Here is a 22,157-nt window from a genome sequence, read left to right on the forward strand (position 1 = left end):
CTTCTTTGATATGTAACATAAAACATAATGATATAGTTTTGACCAATTGTCTCCTGAGAGTTGACAGGCAATCCAGATGGTATAGGCTAAATGTTTATGTTGACCCAAAATTCCTATGTTGAAGCCCTAACCTTCAGTGTGGCTGTGTCTGGAGATGGGGCCTCTAAGAAAATAATTAAATGAGGCCCTGATAGCATCAGTGTCCTTATAAGAGACACCACAGAGCTCTCGCTCTCCCTCTCCCTTCCCCCTTTCACACCGAGGAAAGGCTGTGTGAGGACACAGAGAAGGCGGCCATCTGCAAGCCAGGAAGAGACACCTCACCAGAACCCAACCCTGCTGGTACCCTGGTCTCAGACTTCCAGTCTCCAGAGCTGTGAGAAATAAATGGTTTAAGCCACCTAATGATGGTATTTTTTCTTTTTGAGACAGTGTCTCGCTCTGTCTCACAGGCTGCAGTGCAATGGCACGATCACAGCTCACTGCAGCCTCAACCTCTTGGCTTCCAGCAATCCTCCTACCTCAGCCTCCTGAGTAGTTAGGACCACAGGCACCCACCACCATGCCTGGCTAATTTTTGTATTTCTTTGTAGAGATGAGGGTCTCACCATATCACCCAGACTAGTCTTGAACTCCTGGCCTCAAGCAATCCTCCAGTCTTGGCCTCCCACAGGGCTGGGATTACAGGCATGTGCCACCACGCCCGGCCTTGATGGTATTTTGTTATGGCAGCCCCAGACCTAAAAAAATTTACCCTTGATGGTCACAAGAAAAAAAAAAAAAAAGTTTGCTTCAACTTATATATTTATGTTGCAGGCAAGTATAAGAGTGATTAATAAAATGTTTAAAAGCATCAAATATAAATATCATTTAGATACAATTTTAGGAGGGAAGAAGAAATGAAATACAAGTTTAAGGGGGAAAAGGGCATAACATTTCTGACCATAAAAGAGCTTGTTCGTGTATTATTTGAAATGTTCGGCAGTGCATACCCTCTCCTGTGCTAGTTAGACCCCAGCGGGCACACTTAAATACTGATGAAACGGTCTCATACTGAGACATCAACGGTGATGACAATCGGAGAAAATTCCGTCCTTTGCAATGATCTACACTTAAGATGAGAACTTTTAGACGGCTCCAGTCTGTTCTCTTACCCACTTCTCTTCTTCACCATTTATGTAACAAGCAAAAAGCAAAGGCCTAGAACAACACGGGGCATGTCCCACGGGCACCAGGATTTGTAGATAAATGCACAGAAACACATCCAGGGGGCCCCATGCAAAAGTGGCAAAAGTGTCTGCACTGGGGGCTGTGGGCATGGCCGGGGGCGGACGGGGGGATGGCACTCAGACCCTGCTGCTTCTAAACAACGGCGTACTCATGCAGTATTTCTATTAAACTCAACATTGCACAAGGTTGAAATTTAAAAACAACAGGAAGGTAAGCCAGCAGCCCGGCCCTGGGAGAGACGCTCTTGGCAGCCACCAGAAAGGAGCTATTGACCAAGAGAAGAAGAGCCCTGAACCTCCCAGAGGCCCCCACCCCCACGACCTCAGCAAACAAGGCTGTCACAGAGGCGGGCATCACATTTTTTTAAAGGTTTATTACTTCAAGAGTGAGTTATTTTTCAAAGATGATAAAACTCATTTCTATTCCAGTAGAAAAGGGTCACAGGCTTGCCCCAGGGTCCAGGAGCGCCCGGAAGGCAGGGCCCCCAGGCCTCTTCACCTCAGCCTGGGCACCTATAATCTGAGGGACACTGTGAGGGCATGGGGGCAGCTCGGGGGCACAGCCTGCTGCCACTTTGGCCAGAGACTGGCCGGCTCAGTCCATAGGATGATGTCAGTTTAGGCTGGAGGAAAAGGGCACCAGACAACCCGATGCAGTGCCTGTGAAGACTTCAGGGAGATCAAAGTCCAGCCGGGGTGGGCAGAGACCCTCGGGCAGCTGCACGGGGCATCTTGTGCTCACCCCATTGTTTTCCGAGGCCTGTGTAAAGGCGCTTTGCCTGGCCTGGCAGGTAGACCAAGGCCAAAGCTTGTGGCCAGGGCCTGGGCACTGAGTCCTCGCTGAATTTGGCACAGGAAGCCGGCACTCCCAGCCTGGCCCGTCCTGCATGGGGAGCCACCACACCGGGACTGCAGTGTTTCACCTTGAAGGGGAGGAAGCCTGGGCCCAACGGCTGAACGGGACAGGCCAGGCTCACCCAAGGAAGGGGACGCAGGACCCACAGCCCCTGTGGTCAGGCCTGTGGGCCATGTGGAGAGAAGGTTCCAGAACAGTGCTTGTCGATGAGCCTCTCCCTACAAGTCCCTTCAGCAGCAGCTCCATCCCTGAGTGTCTGCACAAGCCTGCACGCGTGTGTGTACGTGTGCCAGGGCGTGTGTGCAGGTGTGCAACAGGCACGTGGCAGCTGGAGGCTCAGGCTATGGGGCTGGGGGGCTGTCCGCTGGGGGAGTCCGGGAGAAGCGGGGTGTAGGGGCTGGGGGGCCGGTCGGGCCCAGCGGCCAGGCCTGGCTGGCTCACGGTGTCCTCTGGACCCTGTGGAGAAAGGCAAAGCTGGGTGACCACCCACGCCCTGTCACCAAACCCCACCCTCATCCCCGCCCACCCCAGCCCTATACCCACATCCCCAGCGCAGACTCCACCCCCGCCACCAGGCTGTCAGAGGTGAGAAGAGACTGGAGTCACCTATAGACTCCTGGAATGTCTCCAAGGGCCTCTTCATCTCACTCGATACCCGCCTGGCCTCCCCGACCTCCTTTAGAGATGGAGAAACTGAGGCCCAAAGAGACTTAATACAGTGAGGGGCAGAGCAAGGGGGGGCCTGTGTGCAGCACAGTCAACACGGAACAACCAGGGCAAGCTCTGTCCCTCAGGAAGAGAACATATGTTTATGTGTTGATTTATTTTTTATTTTTTAGAGACAGGGTCTCTCTGTCGCCTAGGCTGGAGTACGGTGGTGCCATCACGGCTCACCACAGCCTTGAACTCCTGGGCTCAAGTGATCCTCCCACCTCGGCCTCCCAAGTGGCCGGGACAACAACAGGTGCCACCACCATGCCCGGCTCACTTTTTTATTTTTTGTAGAGATCAGGTCTCACTACACTGCCCAGGCTGGTCTCAAACTCCCGGGCTCAGGCGATCCTCTCACCTCAGCCTCCCAAAGTGCTGGGATTCCAGGAGTGAGCCACCACGCCTGGTCTATGTTTTTAAACCAATGTCACAGGACGGTATTCAGCCTGAACAGCACTCATGAACAGAAGACAGGGAGGGAAGCCAGCCACACAGCAATACACGCAGCAGGATGCAGCTTCGGCCACATTCAAAAAGTGACCTCATGCTCGTGGCTGCGCACATGCAGATTCAGAAAAAACAAATCCACATGCCAAGTTCCTGGCGATAGCTGCTCAGGGCGCACGGGGCACGAGACGTGGGGAGAGGGACGAGGGCCACACAGGGAGCGAGTGAAACCAAGGGCACGAGATGCTGACCATCTTCAACACTGACAGCTGTCAGCAATGGCTGAGTCTGGCTGAGGGGAACTGGATACTGTCATTTGTCTAGTTTGACAGTTGTAGAAAATTTCTCAACTTAAAAATTAAAAATACAGATAATGCTAATGATAAGAGTGTGGGGTGAGCCTTCGTCCCACTAAGCCCCCTGCCTCCCTTGCCCTGAGCAACAGACGCCTCCCTGCCCCAGGGGCTGGGGCTGGAAATCGCTGCCCACCTCCGCCCACCCGTGCTTGCTTCACCACGGGGTAGGAAAATCAAACTCCTGCGCAGGGCAGAGAGCAGGCACAAGGGCCAGGGTCTGCTGCACTGAGCCAGGCACAGGGGAGGCCAGCCCCGCCCCCTACGCCACCCATTGAGGCAGCACGGGACACCCACAGGTGGCTAGACCTTAGCCATGTGGGCCCAAAGAGCTGTGACTTGAGAAAGTCTCACTCAAAAGTAGAAAAGGGAAACCACCCCCAGGCTATAAAAGAACCCCTGGTCTTTCCCAAGGAAGACACGTGGAACAAAACCCCCAGGTGCCAGAGGGTGAAGCCGGTTCCTCCTCCTCCCCCTCCTCCTCCTCCCCCTCCTCCTCCTCCTCCTCCTTGCCACTTGTTTGACTGAGGAACACAGACTTGGCGTGGGAGAAAGATCGGTGAGAAGCTAAGAAAGGTCCAGGAACATATCCCTGAAGGGCCACCTGGACAGTTGTCCAGGCTGTTCACTCCACAAAAGGACCCAGCTGAAGGGTTACAGACCAGTGGACACACAGTTTACCAAGCCCCCTGCCCTACAGCAGGCCTCATCTGCCCAGAGGGGCTGTCTTTTTCTTATTTATATAAAAATATCCGTTTTCCCCCCTTCTCCCAAGCAAGGCAGCCCCTCAGGGCCATCCCCATAGCCAGGTACAGGGCAAAGGTGTGGGGTCTTCCCCAGGGACTCAGGCCTGAGACTCAGAACAGGACCCAAGAGGGGGCAGCAGTGGCCTGCAGGGGGACCACCGGCCACCACCCAGGTGCCCACCCCAAGCTGAAGCTGGCCGCTGGAGGACACTGCATTCCCCGTTTCACATGCCTAGGGGATCCGGGGCGCTGGGCTGGGCTCCAGACCTTCCAGAAGGCAGGGCAGGAGGGTCTTTTTAAGTCAAACACTTGTCTCATCACCTAAAAATTGGATTCTGTTGGCAAAATAAAGGGGAGACCCCAGTTTTGTTTGGGGGGCAGATGACAGGACATCCTGGTTATGTCCAGGGAGGTACAGCCATGGTGCCCTGGCCACTCTGTGCTAAAAGTGAAAAGCTCCCTGACTTTTCCTCTACACCGACCAGGCCCTGACCAGCCCCCACCCCTGCACCCTGGGAATCCCAGGCAAGTTTCTGCAGAAGGGAGCAGTGCTGGAAGGAGCAGGGACACCGATGGGGCCAAACCATGCACAGCACAACGGTGTCCTGGAGGAATCCTGGGAGAGAGGAAGGTAAGGGGGTCCAGCCAGAAGGCCTTGCCCCCAAGCCTGGGGACCCAGTCCCAGAGAAAACCCCCTCCTAATATTAACACTCTGCCCCAACATAGTCAGACTCCGCCCCCTACTCCCAGATGGACAGGAAGGGCGCCCCAGAGCTTGACTGGGACACAGGGCTGGCAGCGCCTGCCAACGCCACCAGGCTCCTGCCTGCCCACCCCTTGGCATTTTCATTTCCTTGTCCAGCCCTGGCAAGTGAGATGAGTTAGAGACAGCCAAGTGGCCCCAAAGAGTGGGGCTGCTGCCTCATGTCCCCGCAATGTGGCTCCCTGGAAAGCTATTTTCACCCAAGTAGGCCTAGCCTCAGAAGCTCTTGAGGGCAGCACATTTTTCAGAAACTAAAATAACAGCTATTATCAGAGGCATCACCGTAGAGCGACTCACCCCTGCCCAACCCCAAGTTGTAGGGCCTGCGGCTCTGCCCGTCACCTCCCCTGGCAAGGACACCATGCCTGGCCACGGCTCCCCCACGACCTCAGCCCTACAGGAACCTGGCCAAAGAAATGCAGAACCCCCAGGGGCATCAGCCTATGTCCCCAGCAGATAGGGCGGCCACATAAAATCAGGATGCCTAGTTAAATGTGAATTTCAGGCCGGGCGTGGTGGCTCACGCTTGTAATCTCAGCACTTTGGGAGGCAGAGGCAGGCGGATCACGAGGTCAGGAGATCGAGATCACGGTGAAACCCCATCTCTACTAAAAATACAAAAAATTAGCCGGGCGTGGTGGCGGGCGCCTGTAGTCCCAGCTACTCGGAGAGGCTGAGGCAGGAGAATGGCGTGAACCCGGGAAGCGGAGCTTGCAGTGAGCCGAGATTGCGCCACTGCACTCCAGCCTGGGCGACAGAGCGAGACTCTGTCTCAAAAAATAATAATAAAAAAATAATAATAATAAAATAAATAAATGTGAATTTCAGGTGAACCACAGACAGGTTTTCAGGATACGTGCGTCCTATCATTGCATGGCACACAATAAAAATTACTTATTGCTTACCAGAAATTCATATTTAACAGGCACCCTTCTGTTGTTTCTTGTGTTTCGTTTGTTTGTGCTCAATCTGGCAATCCTACCCTCAGTCCCAGAAGCAGCAGGCCTAAGCCTTGCTCCTGCCTTTCTAATGTGACCTTGCAAATAGGCACCAGCCCACAGAATACAAGTCGCCCTCTGGGATCAAAAAAACTGCTATTCACTCAGAACATAGGAAGGGCAGTTTCTCCAAAAGCAAAATACACAAATACGCATCTTCAGTCTGTAGACACTCCAGGTGAAGTTGAGGCTGAAGGAATGAGCAGGACCCCAAATGTTTTAAGCCGCCAGCATTCTACTTGATATGGGAGGGGGCGGGGAGGCGCACGGCATTACCTGGTACCCACCTACAGTTTTGCTTCCTGCAGCACAGAGCCCTTGGGAGCTGATGTCATCAGGGATTCAGAATAGGCCTGAATGGCCTCCTTATCCTTTGAGCCCTTTTTACTACTACTCCAAAATAAATAGCATTTCTCCTAGAAGATAACCAAGCTAATTTATAGTTGACGTTGAAGCCACATAAAAATGGTTTTACACGGTTCTTCGATTTGCAAAAGGCAAAGAGGAAACAGGAAAGGCACAGAAGTTTAGAGTCCAACAACCCTCAACGATTGCAGGTGGCTGAGTTGTGGGGAGCTGCTGCTCTCAGACAGAAGGACAAGCATCTTCAGGAAACACACCTGGGAGGTGGACAAGCCAAGCTGAAAAGGGCTCGTCCACTTGAAAATTTAAGCCAGTGAGGAAGTAAGGTGGGGAGATGGGCCATGGAGACCGACAACCAGTGGACTGAGCTGGGGGGCTTGTTTAAAATAAACCAGGAACAGATTGTTCTGTTGAAATACTTTTGATTTTTTTTTAAAGAATGACTTGAGAAGAAAAAATTATTGCTTTTTTAAATTTTTGAGACAGGATCTCACTCTGCTGTCCAGGCTGGAGTGCAATGGTGTGATCATGGCTCACTGCAGCCTCCAACTCCTGGGCTCAAGTGATCCTCCCGCCTCAGCCTCCCGAGTAGCTCAGATTACAGGCAAGAGCCACCATACCCGGTTCAAGAGGAAATTTCTCTAAAGAGAAATTAAAATATGTCGAGTTTACCCACATGTGATTTTTTTTTTTTTAATCAGGACAAATTACATAAAAACTGATAAGGCCAGCCAGGCGCAGTGGCTCACACCTGTAATCCCAGAACTTTGGGAGGCCAAGGCGGCAGATCACGAGGTCAGGAGTTCAAGACCAGCCTGGCCAACATGGTGAAACCCCACCTCTACTAAATATACAAAAATTAGCCAGGCGTGGTGGCAGGTGCCTGCAATCCCAGCTACTGGAAAGGCTGAGGCTGAGGCTGAGGCTGAGGCTCCCGCTTGAAACCCGGGAGGCTGAAGTTGCAATGAGCCAAGATTGTGCCACTGCACTCCAGCCTGGGCAACACAGCGAGACTCCATCTCAACAAAGAAATCAATAAAACAAAAACAAAACAAAAACAAACAAACAAAAAAAACTGGTAAATCCCTGCTAAATCAAAACACACATAATGGGATAAATTTCACTTACGTGGCCTCCAATGAAACCTGCAGGGAGGGGAGCCACACTGCCGATCGTAGCATTCTTACTGGATTTGAGGGTGGGATGCTGATTTGGGGGCTGCGGCAGGGAATGGGACCCTAGCCACAGCCTAGACATTCTGTGCTTCCTGACTGTCCTTCCCTGTCCCCATTCTGATGGACAATTTGGAAAGAGACAGAAGGAGACAAAGGCATGAGGCTGTCGTGGCCTCCTCTGGCCCAGCCCCTCAGTCAGTCCCCAGGGACACCCCTCACGTGGCTGTGCGTCCTCGCCTGTGGAAACCCACAGTGATGCTCTGCCACGGGAAGGTATTCATGGTCTGGGAGAGTGGGTTCTGATTCCTTCTCTCCTCCCTACATAATTCAGTCTAGAAACTGGAAGGAGTTCCCTTTTGCTCGCTGGAGTCACAGCCCTGCTGGGTCCTGGCTCCCCGCAGGGCAGTAACAGAGAAGGGGGCTCCTAAAAGGGCTGGTTGGACCCAATGGTCATTGTTCATCAGGAGCTCAAACGCTAGAGCAGCAACATGATGACAGCTGGTGTCCAGACTACCACCTCACATTGTAGAAACCTTTCCCCCCCAAGGACAGGAATTTTGAAAGGAAGTCGGGTTTCAGGTCTGAAAGCCAAGGTGAAGAACCATGAATGCTTTATTCTCATCCAGCATGCAAGCATGGAAGCAGGCAAGGCTTCCCTGAGAGAGGGGAAGAGGAAGAATCATTCACCAGTGCTAAAGGAAGCAGGTGCTGCAGAGGAGCCAAGACCAGCAGAGCAGCGGGGCGGCCCCAAGGCCCCTCAGAAGGCCTCGGCCTGTGGCCCTAGGATGACGCAGGTGGGGGCCACCTCAGAGAGTGGCTTTCTGGCCCATGCATCCAAAAACAGCCTTTCCTGATGCCCTGCCAGTGGACAGCATCCCTTCCCCTGCCATGGCAGCCACTCACCCATCTCCACTGCCCCTTGAGCTCTGTGATCACAGCTCTCCTGTCCTTCGTGTGACTGTAGTAACTTACCTAAAGGCCTGCCTTGCCCATCTTTGCTACAGATCTCATGTTCTGGTCATTTCTGCATCCCCTGACCTGTGCAAAGGCCTTGCAGTGAATGCATGAATGAATAAATAAATGATCCCGAAGCAAGGAGGGGCATTGTAATCACCCCTCTTCCTGCCGCTTCTGGAGGTCTGAAGCCCAGGGCTGGAGCTCTTCCCTGCTTCCATTCCCTCCTGATAGCAGCTGCCCCATCTTGTTCGAGCCACCGACTTCCTCACCCACTGGGGCCTCCCCGCTAGGCCCAGGCTTCCACCCCTCCCAGCCCAGGGCCCATTCCCCAGCCAGCAGCTGACCTAGTGATTCCCCTCTTTAAAAGCCTCCAACGGCTCTGTCACTCCCAGAATCAGTTCCAAACTGCTCACTCTGCACCACGAGGCCCTGGGCGGCCTGCCCCGTCTACTCTCAGACACCACCTCCTACCTCTGTCCCTGCCCTCACTCCCCTCCAGCCACCCTGGCCCTGCCTGACCCCCCGATGTACCTTGCCTGTCCCTGCCGCAGGGCCTTTGCAGTGGCCGCTCCAGGCAGCATTCCTCATGTGGCTGTGTGCTGAGTGCCCCCCTGGCCTCCACATCAAAGCTCACTATCTACCTCTTCAGAGAGACCTTCCTGAAGCTCCATCTGTCCTTGTCCCCACTTGCCCCAGACATGCACTGTCCAGTCTGGAAGCTGCATTCAGCTGGTGAGCTCTCGAAACGGGGCCAGTAAAAAATGAGACCTGATGCACATGTATCGTACACACAGGATTTCAAAGATTTCATGCAAAAACACTGCAAAAATATTGACACCGTTTATACTGATTACATGTTGAAGTGATAATACTTTGCATATATTTGGGTTAAATAAGATTAAAATTAATTCCACCTATTTCCTTTGACTGTTAAGTGGCTATTAGAAAATTTAAACTGAAAACCTCACACATAGCTCACACTGTATTTCTATTTGGCTCTAACCCCTCACATCTCCTATCATGAGTGAAATTATCTTTTCTGCTAATTTACTTGGTTTTCATCTGTCTCCCCGGCTGGAATACCAGCCCCCTTCAATCCCCCTGAGCAAAGACCTCAGCTGTCTCCTCCACTGCTGTACGTCCCCCTCGCCCCTAACAGAACCTGGCATCCCCGGGTGCTGACTTGATGAATGAATGATGCAAGTACCAGGTCTCATTACTCAAAGCCCACCTGCACCCCCTCCAAGGGAGGGTCCCAGGCCTTCCAGAACAGGCAGAGTAGTGGCAACGCGGCATGCAAAAGACGCAAGCGTGCGGCACAGCCCCCAGCAGTGACCACTCCCACTCCGGCAGAGACGCAGGACTGCTGCTGGAGGTGGGCTCCAGGCTGCGGTTGGCCAGATGGTCCGATCTGAGGCCCCTTTCCCCCAGCAGGCAAGCGAATGGCTGTCAGCCCGGGCCACCCTCTGGCCAGCACCTACTTGGCTCCGGATTTGGCAGATGACAGGGACCAGCAGCAGGACGCAGCCCAGCGCCAGGAGGACGTACTGGGCATAGTGCATCACCTTGGGCATCAACACCAGCTGGGTGTAGAATGTGTGAAGTGTCTCCCCCTCCATGGCCCCGCTCTGAGGAGGCAGAATGACAAACACATGAGCTGGGGCCGCAGGCTGCGGGCTACAGCGCAGATGCCACCCAACACCTTCCTCTGTGCCCACCTCAGCTTTTCCCCACCTCAAGCTTCCCGGCTAAAGCATGTGTTGGAGCCTGCCAGGGACCTCCTCTCTCCAGGACACAAGACGAGACTACAATTCCCAGACTCCCTTGCAGTTGGGCAGGGCCATATGATCGTGTCCTGACCAATGGGAGGTGGACCTGGCCTCACGTGACTCCTCATCTCGTTCCCTGCCACTGAATGGAGGATCTCTAGGAGGGCGCGGCCACCGGGGCCCTGGAACCCTAAATGACTGCAGGGAGCAGAGCTCTGCCTCCCCATCAACCCACTTCAGATTCGGCTGTGAGCAGGAAGTAAACTTGACATTCGGAGGCTTGTTTGTCCTGGCCATTAGCTAGACCTGATTTAAAACGAGGTAGGCAAGAAACAATAAATACAGTAAATAAAATAAAAAAAAATAATAATAAAAAAATAAATAAAATAAAATAAAATAACAAGCTAGGCCAGAAGGAATTCTGAAAAGCTGCGAGAGAAGTTTAAGTGAAAAGCTGACACCTTGGAAACCAACTTCCCCACTTTCAGAAGAGGTCATATGCCTCAACAAAATTATTTTACACCCAAGACCAGGGACTTTACCTCTTCATGCAGCTTCTGTCTTCCCCATCTCAAGGGATCCCTTTCACCTTGGTGGGATAACTGACATAGGGTGCTTGGACAGTGTGAAGTTTCTGATAGGCTGGTCCATGTCACAGTCCGGTTACCCGGGCCCAGCCCTCTCCCTTTCTACAAGCTGCTCCCCGCCTACTGCCTCAAATGCCCACACTGGCTCTTAACAAACGTCCCTGACACTGTGCCCAACGCACCCTTACCTCTGCAAACCAGAGCAGCGGCAGGACCACCGGCTCAATCTTCCCAGTTTGTCTGGAAATAAGCAAGACATAGCTGTGTGAAACAAAGTCTTACACCCAAACCTTGATATAATTGTGCTTGAATACAACATCTAAACAGCTTTAGTATAATTTTGCACACACTAAACCCTCACCACCTAATATAAACAATGAGCTGAAACACTTTAGGAGCCACATGACAAAACTGTCCCCAGGCTGAAGGTCTCAGTCTACAGCCCTCAATAATACTTGTAAATAAGACTAACTTTAATTCTTTAAAAGGTGTTTTTTTGTTGTTGTTTTTTTCTTTAGTGGACAAGGTGAGATGTTTTCCACAGGGCTGTTTGACATCACACAGTTTTGAACCTGTGATCATAAGCTCTGAGACCAGGAGAGACTTGATTCTGCAATCTCAGTTACCCCACCTTATCCATGGTTTTGATTTCTGCCATTTCTTACCCTCAGTACAGTACAATAAGATATTTTGAGAGAGAGACCACATTCATATAACTTTTATTATAGTATTTGTTATAATTACTCTATTCTTAGTTATTGTTAATTGCGGCTATGCCTAATTTATAAATTAACTTTATCATAGATGTGTGTGTGTATAGGAAGAAGCATAGTATATGCTATTCAGGGTTCAGTACAATCCCCAGCTTCAGGCATCCACTGGGTGTCTTGGAATATACCCCCGGGGATGAGGGGGCCACAGTACTTGATTGGTGTGGGCTTAGGGAACCAGTGTTTCGATGTGCTGCTAGAAGGAATCTCCCCTGGCAAAGAGCTTGACAACTTGATAATAATCTTTTTAAACTAAAAACTCACATCCCCTACAGGGCAGAGACCACCAGTGACCCAGCCAAAATCCCTTGGTCCCTTTTAGAAACAGGACCCAAATTTTACTCAGGATGGCAATGTACCCAGTTAAAGACTCCACCTCAGCCTCTCTTGTGGCAAGTGAGGCTCTGTGACCAAGTTCTGGTTAATGAGATGTTCGCAGAAGTGTTATGTGGGATGGCCAGGAGGGCTGCTTAAAAAGAAGCTTTCACAGCTGCGATGTGAACCTTTTTTCCCTCCTCCCTTTCAGATGCCTGAAACGCAGATGTAAGGGCTGGAGCTCTGCAGCCACTGGGACCAGAGGTGACCTTGAGGATGGAAGCCATGTGTTGGGAAAATGGAACAGAAAGATGAGTGGAACTTGGACCATGAATGTCTCTTGCCATACTTGGACTGTCTGCCTCCAGACATCCTCTAAAAGAAGATTCTTAAAATAACAGTATACCTTTGTCCCATTTGAGCCACAACCGTTGAGTTTTCTGATCTATACTGCCAAACCTAATTCCACCAATATACCTCACGACCCAGCAATTACGCTCTTCAGAAACTGCCCTAGAGATGCTCACACATGCACACAGAGGCACAAAGATGTTCAGTGTTGCTTGGACTTGCAAAGACAAACAGACAAACGACAACATGTATCTTCTCTATGGCGACATATATATGAATGTAAATAAGTAGGAAAAGGCCTGGAAGGAAGCACAGCAAATTGATGATGGTGGGTATGGCTGGGGATGGCAGGGAGTCACAGGAAACCATATTCTTCCCCTCAAGAAGATATGTTCTTATTATCTGTGAAATTAAAACTTACACATCAAGTTAAAAAGATAATAAAATCCGAAGGGAGAATAAAAGTTAACTTGACACTGGAGAAACGTCACAGGCATGACCTCATCCAGGCTATCAAGGTCTACATCAACAGTGATACAGTATGTTGACGGAATGTACCCTAGATGCTCTGAAATTGGAACTTTCTCTCTGTGGTCCTCCTCCCAAAACCCATCACCCCAGTCTAATCATGAGAAAAGCACCAGACCAATCCCAGTAGAGGAGCATCCTACAAAATACCTGACCAGTGCTTCTCAAAAGTGTCACTGTCATCAAAACAAAGGAGATGAGAGACTGTCACAGCCAAAAGGTGCCTAAGGAGACCGGAAGACCAATGCGACACCTGGGAAACTGTGACCTGCCACGACGAAGGGGACTGTGCAGACGTGACTACATCAAGGCTCTCAGATGAGGAGAGCGTCCTGGAACATCTAGGTGGGTCCATGCAGATGTGGTTACATCAAGGTTCCGAGATGGGAAGAGTGTCCTGGAATATCTAGGTAGGCTCCAGAGAATCACAAAAGTCCTTAAAGAGAGAAGCGGGAAGTCCTAGCCAGAGCAATCAGGCAAGAGAAAGAAAAACGAAAAAACAAAAACAAATTTTAAAACCCTAAAAAAAGAAAAATTAATTTTTAAAAAGAGGGCCTGGGGCGTGGTGGCTCACGCCTGTAATCCCAGCACTTTGGGAGGCCGAGGCAGGTGGATCACAAGGTCAGGAGATTGAGACCATCCTGGCCAACATGGTGAAACCACGTCTGTACTAAAAATATAAAAATTGGCCGGACATGGTGGCACATGCCTATAATCCCAGCTACTCGGGAGGCTGAGGCAGGAGAATCGCTTGAACCAGGGAGTCAGAGGTTGCAGTGAGCGAAGATCACGCCATTGCACTCCAGCCTGGCAACAGAGTGAGACTCCGTCTCAAAAAAAAAAACAAAAAAAAAAAAGAGGGAAGCAGGAGGTTAGAGGCAGAGAGAAATTGGACAATGCTACACTGCTGGCTTTAAAGAGGGAGAGGCCAAGTGCAGTGGTTCATGCCTGTAATCCCAGCACTTTGGGAGGCTGAGGTAGGAGGATCACTTGACCCCAGGAGTTCAAGACCAGCCTGGGCAACATAGTGAGACCCCCGCCTCTACAAAAAAACACAAAAATTAGCAGGGTATGGTGGCACATGCCTGTAGTCCCAGCTACTCAGGAGGCTGAGGTGGGAGGATCGCCTAAGCCCAGGTGGTCGAGGCTGCAGTGAACTATAGATCATGCCACTGTACTCCAGTCTAGATGACAGAGCGAGACTGTGTCTCAACAACAACAACAAAATAGGGAGGGCGAGGATTAAGATCATGAGCTAAGGAAGGTAGGCAGCTTCTAGAAGCTGTAAACGGCAAGGCACAGGTTCTTCCCTAGAGCTTCCAGAAGGAACAAGGCCTGCCGATACCTTGATCTTAGCCTTGTTGTGTCCCTTTCAGACTTCAGACCCCCAACACTGCAAGATAGTTTTTAAAAGTGAGCCACGACATTTGTGGCAAAATTGTGACAGCAGCAAAAGGAAACGAATACAGCCAGTATGGAGCAGCAGGGTGGGCTGGCTCACCATTTGCCCCGCACAGACCCCCCCACAACAGGTGTCTAGCAGAAAAGGCAGTGTGGCGAGGTGGTTAATGGTGCATGCTCAAGCCTCGCTGCCTGGGTTTGAATCCCACCTGGGCCGCTGTGCAGGCACGTGCTCACGTGGCAGGCCCGAGCCCTTCCACCCCACACCGGCTGCTGGCAAGGCTGGCCTGGAGCTGGCGTCTGGGAGCCTGGATTCGGGAGGCTTCCCACTGCTCCCTAACTGACAAGGATGGCTCACTGTGCCTGAGCGTTCTGTACAAGTAATGTGATTTATACTGACCACCAGCTTGCCTTCTAAGGGTCTGGCATTTTGGTACCTGCCAGGCAGAGGGTGGCCATGTAACCAGCCCCTAGTAAAAAAACCTGGGCACTCAGTCTGTCTAGCGGGCTTCCCTGGCAGATGACAAGTCACGTGGGTTGTCACAACTCCTTGCAGCAAGAATTGGGTGACTCCCCTGGGAGAGGGCTCTGGAAACTGGCACCCGCTTTCCTCTGGACTTGGCCCCGCGTGGCTTTTCCCTTTGCTGATTTGCTTTGAATCCTTTTACTGTAATAAATCATAGCCATGTGTACAACCATATGCTTCGTCTTGAGGCTTCCCGGCAAATCATCGAGCCTGCGGTGGCCTTGGCGACCCCTGACACAGCCACTTACGAGCTCTGTGACCTTGGGCGTGCTACTGAGCCTCTCTGTGTCCCTTCTGTATAAGGGAGATATTATAATGTAACTCCTCCTAGGACTCTAGGGAGGATTAAATGCAGTAATACATGTAAAGTGCTTAGAAAACTACCCGGCATACAAAAGTGCTTGGCACATTTATTATTGTTGTTGTTATAATTGTTAAATCCCAGCAAAGAAATGGACACACAAATATTCTGTCACTTTGCCATGCACAGCAGTAGGGAGGGGAGATGGAAGTCACTGAGGGGTGGTGACCAAAGTCAGCACAAAAGGCTCAAATATCCCAATCACAGGCCAGGCGTGGTGGCTCACACCTGTAATCCCAGCACTTTGGGAGGCCGAGGCAGGTGATCACCTGAGGCCAGGAGTTTGAGACCAGCCTGGCCAACACAGTGAAACCCCGTCTCTACAAAAAATACAAAAATTTGCTGGGCGTGGTGGCGGGCGCCTGTAATCCCAGCTACTCAGGAGGCTGAGGCAGGAGAATCGCTTGAACCCAAGTCAGAAGTTGTAGTGAGCCAAAATCGTGCCATTGCACTCCAGCCTGGGCGACAAGAGCAAGATCTGTCTTAAAAAAAAAAAAAAGGCTTAAATCCCCCAATCACAATTATTGGAGGTCTCTCGGGCCACTTGTTAAGTAGGGTATTGCACGGTGAAATGGGCTCACACTGTCACCCTACAGAGGACGAAACACGATGGGAGAACAACAGACGGTACCATTCACTTTGGCTGCTTTTCTCTGAAAGACTTTGTAAGAAGCAATGGGAATTGTATGCAAGTAACATGCAACCCCACTGCCTTTACCTAGCGAGCAAGGAGCACAGAAGCTTCCCCAACAGGTCACGAGACAGCTCTGCTTCCCGGCAGCTGTGTCTCTAGACTTTTCCCACGGCCATCCCTCGTGGCCCTCCACATCTGCTGTTGAGACCACTTTCCTGGAGTGCCTTGTTCCCAGTCCACAGGGAGGTCAGCAGCTGTGCGGCCCAGAGAGGTTGGGTGACCGGTCCACAGGTCACTGGCAGGCACAATCCAGCTGCCCGCGTGAACTGTTTGTTAAGAATGTGAATTAGGCCCAGCACAGGGCTCATGCCTATAATCCCAGCACTCTGGGAGGCAGATCACCTGAGGTCACAAGTTCGAGAACAGCCTGGCCAACATAGTGAAATCCTGTCTCCACTAAAAATACAAAAATTGGCTGGGTGTACTGGTGAGCGCCTGTAATCCCAGCTACTTGAGAGGCTGAGGCAGGAGAATCGCTGGAACCCGGGAGGCAGAGGTTGCAGTGAGCTGAGATCATGCCACTGCACTCTGGCCTGGGTGACACAGCAAGACTTCGTCTCAAAAAAAAAAAAAAAAAGAATGTGAATTACCTGCCAATAACTAAAAATTGACAGAGCTCCTGTTAAAAGTCAGATTTGGAGGTCCTTTTGAAAAATGCAGAGGATGTGGCCACACTGAGTCCGCATTTCCATGGGGCTACAGTCAGCTGGTGCTGGGAAGGGGCTGTATCCTCGGCCACAGGCCGCCTCTTCTATCTGGGTCACCCACTTGGCCCCAGTTGCATCTCATTTAGCAGCCCAGGTGCCATGCGGTGGAACCAGAGGGAGGACTTGGGCTGCAGACGCCTCTTCCGTGCCTGGGGCTGTTTCCCTACCCACAAATCCATCAAGAACAACTTCCCTAAGTGGCCTCAAAATATAAAAATAAAATGCAAGGGCGGGATGAAGGAAGCGAGCTGACAGTTATTACTCGCTGCCGTGCTCTGACAAAGTGTTATTCTTTCCAGCCGAGAGGCATTTGACAAAGCTGAATAGATGCTCACATTCCTGCAACCCAGGGATTTTTCTAAGAGAATTTTTTTTTAACGAAACTATTTCAGATATGCTAAGAAGTACAGACGCTGACATAGCAACAAATCAGTATAATCCCTCACCAAGTTCTAGCAACGTGTAATGTTATAGCAAGTGCTGGTGCGCGTGGGGAAGAACTGGAACCCTGCTGCACTGCTGCTAAGAATGGGGATGGGGCAGAGGCTGTGCAAAAGTCTGACCGTTCCTCAAACGGTTAAACAAAGAGTTAACATAGGACCCAGCAATTCCACCCCTCGGTACATACCTAAGGAAAATAAGAACAGATGTCCACACTGGGACTGACACAGGAACATTTACAGCTGCATTATGCATAATGGCCAAGGCGTGGAAACAACTCAAACGTCCATCAACCGATAAACAAATGTGGTCTATCCAGACAATGGAATATTATCCAGCCATAAAATATACTGATCCATGCTACGACATGGATGAACCTTGAAAACATGATCCTAAATGAAAGAAGCCGGTGGCAAAAGACCACATAGTGTATGATTCCATTTATATGAAATGCCCAGAATAGGCAAGTCCACAGAGACAGGAAGTGGATGAGCGGTTGCCTGGGTCTGAGGGGACAGGGAAGTGAGTGTTAATGAGTTTGGGGTTTCTTTTGGGGGTGATGAAAATGTTCCAAAATTGATTGTGGCGATAGATACACAATTCTGTGAATATACTACAAATCACTGAATTGTACATTTTATTGGGGGGGGGTTTATTTTGAACTGTGCATTTTAAAGGGGTGAGTTTTATGGTACGTGAATTATATTTCCATAAAGCTGTTTTATTTTAAAAATCAAAAAGAGGAAATCAGTGCTTGAAAAATTCTTGTAAAATGAATAGTGAAACTTAAGAATGCTGTTTGGTAAGTTTCCAAACGTTTAGTTTTGCCAGGCTTTCATTTCTGCCACTCTGTCACGTAGGAAACAGCTTGGATTGAAGCTCTGGCTAACTGGCGGGGAGGGGGTGAATGTTAAAAAAGAAAAGTGGAGGCCGGGCGTGGTAGCTCACGCCTGCAATCCCAGCACGCTGGGAGGCCCAAGCAGGTGGATCACTTGAGGCCAGGAGTTTGAGACCAGCCTGACCAACATGGTAAAACCCCATCTCTACTAAAAATACAAAATTAGCCAGGCGTGGTGGCACATGCCTGTAATCCCAGCTACTCAGGAGGCTGAGTCAGGAGAATCGCTTGAACCTAGGAGGCGGAGGTTGCAGTGAGCCAATATCCCACCCTTGCACTCCAGCCTGGGCAACAAGAGCGAGACTCCATCTCAAACAAAACAAAACAAAAAAGAGAAAGAAAAGTGGCATTCTGGGGAAGGAATATCAGGATGCAGGTCAGGACCTGGCTCAAAACCAAGACCCCTGAGGGAGAAGATCAGCAGAGACTGGATTCCACCCCCAATAGGACCCTCTCCCCTCCCCATGCCCTGGTTCCTGGGGTATGTCACTGGAGTCTGGGACCACTGGAGCACTGAGCCCCTAATCTCTCAATGAGCAAATGCAGCCCCAGCTCCCAGTCCCCACTCACCCAATGCCTGCGACAGATTTCATGTAGAGGCTCAGCTGCAGTTTCACAGAGCAGTTCATGGGGATTCCCGTGACCTGCGGCAAAAAACACAGTGAGGAGACTGGCCACCCCCAAGCTCCAGCGACACCATCAACCCTCCTCTCCCTGGTCCCAATCAAGAGGGTGGGCGTCCCAGCTAACTGCCCAGTGGAGCTTGCTTGTATCTTACCTAAAACAAGCCACAGACTGGGGGGGTCCACAGTTCTAGAAATGCTGGGCAGGTGCACTGGGATCTCCTCTCCTGGTTCTAACCCCTTATAGGGAAACAAGCGCTTCCCACACAGTTATGTCCACAGCCTCAAAGAGGTTCCTTCTATAAAGCAAGCCTGTCTCAGGGTGGAAAACACCTAATCACTTTCACCTGTCCTCCTAAGACAGTGTTTCCCAAAGTGCAGAATGGCAATTTGTCCATGCTCCCTCTCAACCTCCACATTCAATAAAACAGACAAAAGTCCCTTCTCAATTCACTCCCAACTCCTCCTGATCATTTTGAAGAGTAGGTCTCAGCCAGATGTTTGCATGGTTTTTAATACCCCTCTAATACAACTACACAAAATCTCCACTTCTAACAATGGTGCTGAGAGATGGCCCCAGGTTCACCCCTGCTGACAGACAACAATATTTTACATAGAGCCTAATATTTTTTTCCCTGTTCATTTTTATGGTTGTCTTCTTTTTTTGGAGAATTTTGTAATTTCCTATTTGAGGTAGTAAGAAAAAGCTTCCCTTGTGCAGAAATTTATTTTTATTTTTATTTCTTTTTGAGACAGAGTCTCCCTCAGTCATCTAGGCTGGAGTGCTGGCAACCTCTGCCTCCTGAGTTCAAGCGATTGTCCTGCCTCAGCCTCCCCAGTAGCTGGGACTACAGGTGTGCACCACCACACTTGGCTAATTTTTGTATTTTTAGTAAAGACAGGGTTTCACCATGTTGGCCAGACTGGTCTCAAACTCCTGGCAGCAAGCGATCTGCCCACCTTGGCCTCCCAAAGTGGGATTACAGGCGTGAGCCACCACACCCAGCCTATTTATCATTATTATTTTTGTAGAGACAGAGTTTCACTATGTTGCCCAGGCTGGCGTCAAACTCCTAGCCTCAAGTGATCTTCCTGCCTCAGCCTCCCAAAGCACCGGAATTACAGCCATGAGCCACTACACCCAACTCTTTTTTTTAATGATACTTTTTTTTTTTTAAGTAAGTAACAGAAGTGACACACATGTGTCATGAAAAACAACAGGAAGGTGGTTCCAGAATGAAGTCAGGAAATGATAGTGGAAATAAAACTAGACTTGAGGTCAGAGAACTGCAGTTGGTTCTTCTTAACTGAGAGTTGCTTCCTCATCTGTAAAACAGGGAGAACTCTCCCCACCTGACAGAATTTTTGCAAGAGCAAAAGTAAGGTATGCAAGATAGCCACACTCGGAACCATAAATGCCTGGGTTATTATCACGTACACTGTAGGGAAAGGATGTTTTCTTCATTATGGCCCAGCACGCTGAGCCCTTCCAGGCCCCTGTGGCAAAGAAGAGCTCATCAAAGGCCTCACTTACGCCCACGACTGGGGAGTGCTTGCCCTCAAGAGCCTGGTGGGATGGGCATGAGATCACCCGTGAGTAGAACAGAGTTCACACCGCAGGCCCAAAGCTGTTCTCCTTAGGAATTCTGCTGGCATCTGGGAACCCAGATTTCAGGAGGGTCCCCACCATCCTCTAACTGATGAGAGTAGTTCACACTGGGCCGAAATTATTTGTACAAACAATATGGTTCGTGTTCAGCACCTGCCTTCCTTCCCAGAGTCTAGAATTTTGGGACCTGCCAGGCAGAGGTGCCCACATAACCGGCCCCTAGCAAAACACTGTGGGCACTGAATTTCTAATGAGCTTCCCTGCTAGACAACATCTCCTACATGTTGTCATAACTCATTGCTGAAGACATTAAGTGCATCCTGTAGGACGACACTGGAAGCTCCAGCCTGGCCTCCCCCGACTTCACCCAAGGTGCTTTTTCCCTTTGCTAATTTTGCTTTGAATTCTGTCATTGTAATAAGTCTTAGCTGTGATACCACCATAAGCGGCGTCCTGTTGAGTCCCCCGTCCGCATGCCCTCCCCCAGTTTCAGGAGCAGAAAAGTGGCCACACGGAAGCAGCTTCCAACACGCGCTCGGTTTTCAAGGCTAATGGCCAACAGGCAGCAAGCTGATCTCATGATCCCCCTCCCCAACGTGCCCAGCTCAAAAAAACAAAGAAATAAAGGCCACTTCCTCTCCCTGTCAGCCTCAAGCTGGTCTGGAGGTAGAATTGCACGCAGCAGCTAAAGCGGCTGTGGCAAAACAGCTGTTTGTTCTCTCTGGGCTCCCAAACTTAACCCCTTCTTTCTTGATGTGAGGGGAAAAAAGAAAATCCGTGCCCTGAAAGGAAAGTGACCACTGAGAGCACACAGGAGACTGTGTTCATGGTGGAATTCTCCAGAAGCCAGCAGAGCAAGAGAGGCCGGAGGAGGAATTAATTAAAAGAGGGAAGGCAGAGACCAGGGCTGGGGCTGGGGCCGAGAGGGTCTAGTCAGTGGCTAAGGAGGCTTGGGAGGACAAAGAAAAATGGTGCAGAACAGCATCCGCCGTGGAGCTTCGGGAAGGGCCTGAGGCACGCAGCATTGTGGCAAACGTATGGAGCTTCCTCGGACAATGAAAACCAGAACTACCATCAGATCAGTGATCCCACTGCCGGGCATCTGCCCAGAGGAAATGAAATCAGTCTGTCAAAGAGACAGGGGCACTCCCATGTGTGCTGCGGCCAAGATACGGAATCAAGCGAAGTGTCCATCAGTGAATGAATGGGCACCACAAACCTGGTGCACACAGGTGCACACACGGTGGGATACTGTTCAGCGTTTAAAAAGAGGGAAATCCAGCTGGGCGCAGCGGCTCACGCCTGGAATCCCAGCACTCTGGGAGGCCGAGGTGGGCGGATCACTTGAGGCCAGGAGTTCCAGACCAGCTTGGCCAAGATGGTGAAATCCCGTCTCTACTAAAAATACAAAAATTAGCCAGGCGTGGTGGTGGGTGCCTTTAATCCCAGCTAGTCTGGAGGCTGAGGCAGGAGAATTGCTTGAACCCGGGAGGCAGAAGTTGCAGGGAGCCACGATCATGCCACTGCACTCCAGCCTGGGTGACACAGCAAGACTCTGTCTCAAAAAGTAAATAAATAAAAATAAAAACAGGGAAATCCTGTTATTTGTGACAACACGATGAACCTGGGGATACTACGCTAAGTAAAATAGGCCAGGCACAGGAGGGCAAATACTGCATGACCTCACTTGTATGTGGAAACTAAAAAAGTTGAATTCAGGCCAGGCACAGTGGCTCACGCCTATAATCCCAGCAACTTGGGAGTCCGAGGCGGGTAGATCACCTGAGATCACGAGTTCGAGACCAGCGTGGCCAACGTGGTAAAACCCTGTGTCTACTAAAAATACAAAAATTAGCCGGGTGTGTTGGTGTGTGCCTGTAATCCCAGCTGCTTGAGAGGCTGAGGCAGGGAGAATTGCTTGAACCTGGGAGGCGGAGGTTGCAGTGAGCCGAGATCCTGCCACTGCACTCCAGCCTGGG

General features: G+C 50.7%; 1 protein-coding gene across 18 annotated transcripts in view; it reads right to left on the minus strand.

The window, feature by feature from the left end:
• Window positions 1–1,583: 1,583 nt before the first annotated feature.
• Window positions 1,584–22,157, minus strand: part of SCARB1 (scavenger receptor class B member 1) — a 123,480-nt gene continuing 102,906 nt past the window's right edge. For 3 of the 18 annotated variants that reach the window (XM_055240172.2, XM_055240176.2, XM_063614753.1), the window contains 4 exons: window positions 18,517–18,590; window positions 11,143–11,194; window positions 10,080–10,226; window positions 1,584–2,541 (listed from right to left, as the gene is read on the minus strand). In XM_055240172.2, coding sequence (XP_055096147.2) covers window positions 2,422–2,541; window positions 10,080–10,226; window positions 11,143–11,194; window positions 18,517–18,590 — 393 coding nt within the window. In that variant the 3' untranslated portion in view covers window positions 1,584–2,421. The other 15 variants (XM_055240174.2, XM_055240182.2, XM_055240177.2 and 12 more) reach the window with 11 other exon arrangements.

This window comes from Symphalangus syndactylus, chromosome 13 (assembly GCF_028878055.3).
Source record: "Symphalangus syndactylus isolate Jambi chromosome 13, NHGRI_mSymSyn1-v2.1_pri, whole genome shotgun sequence".
NCBI classification, from domain to species: Eukaryota; Metazoa; Chordata; class Mammalia; order Primates; family Hylobatidae; genus Symphalangus; species Symphalangus syndactylus.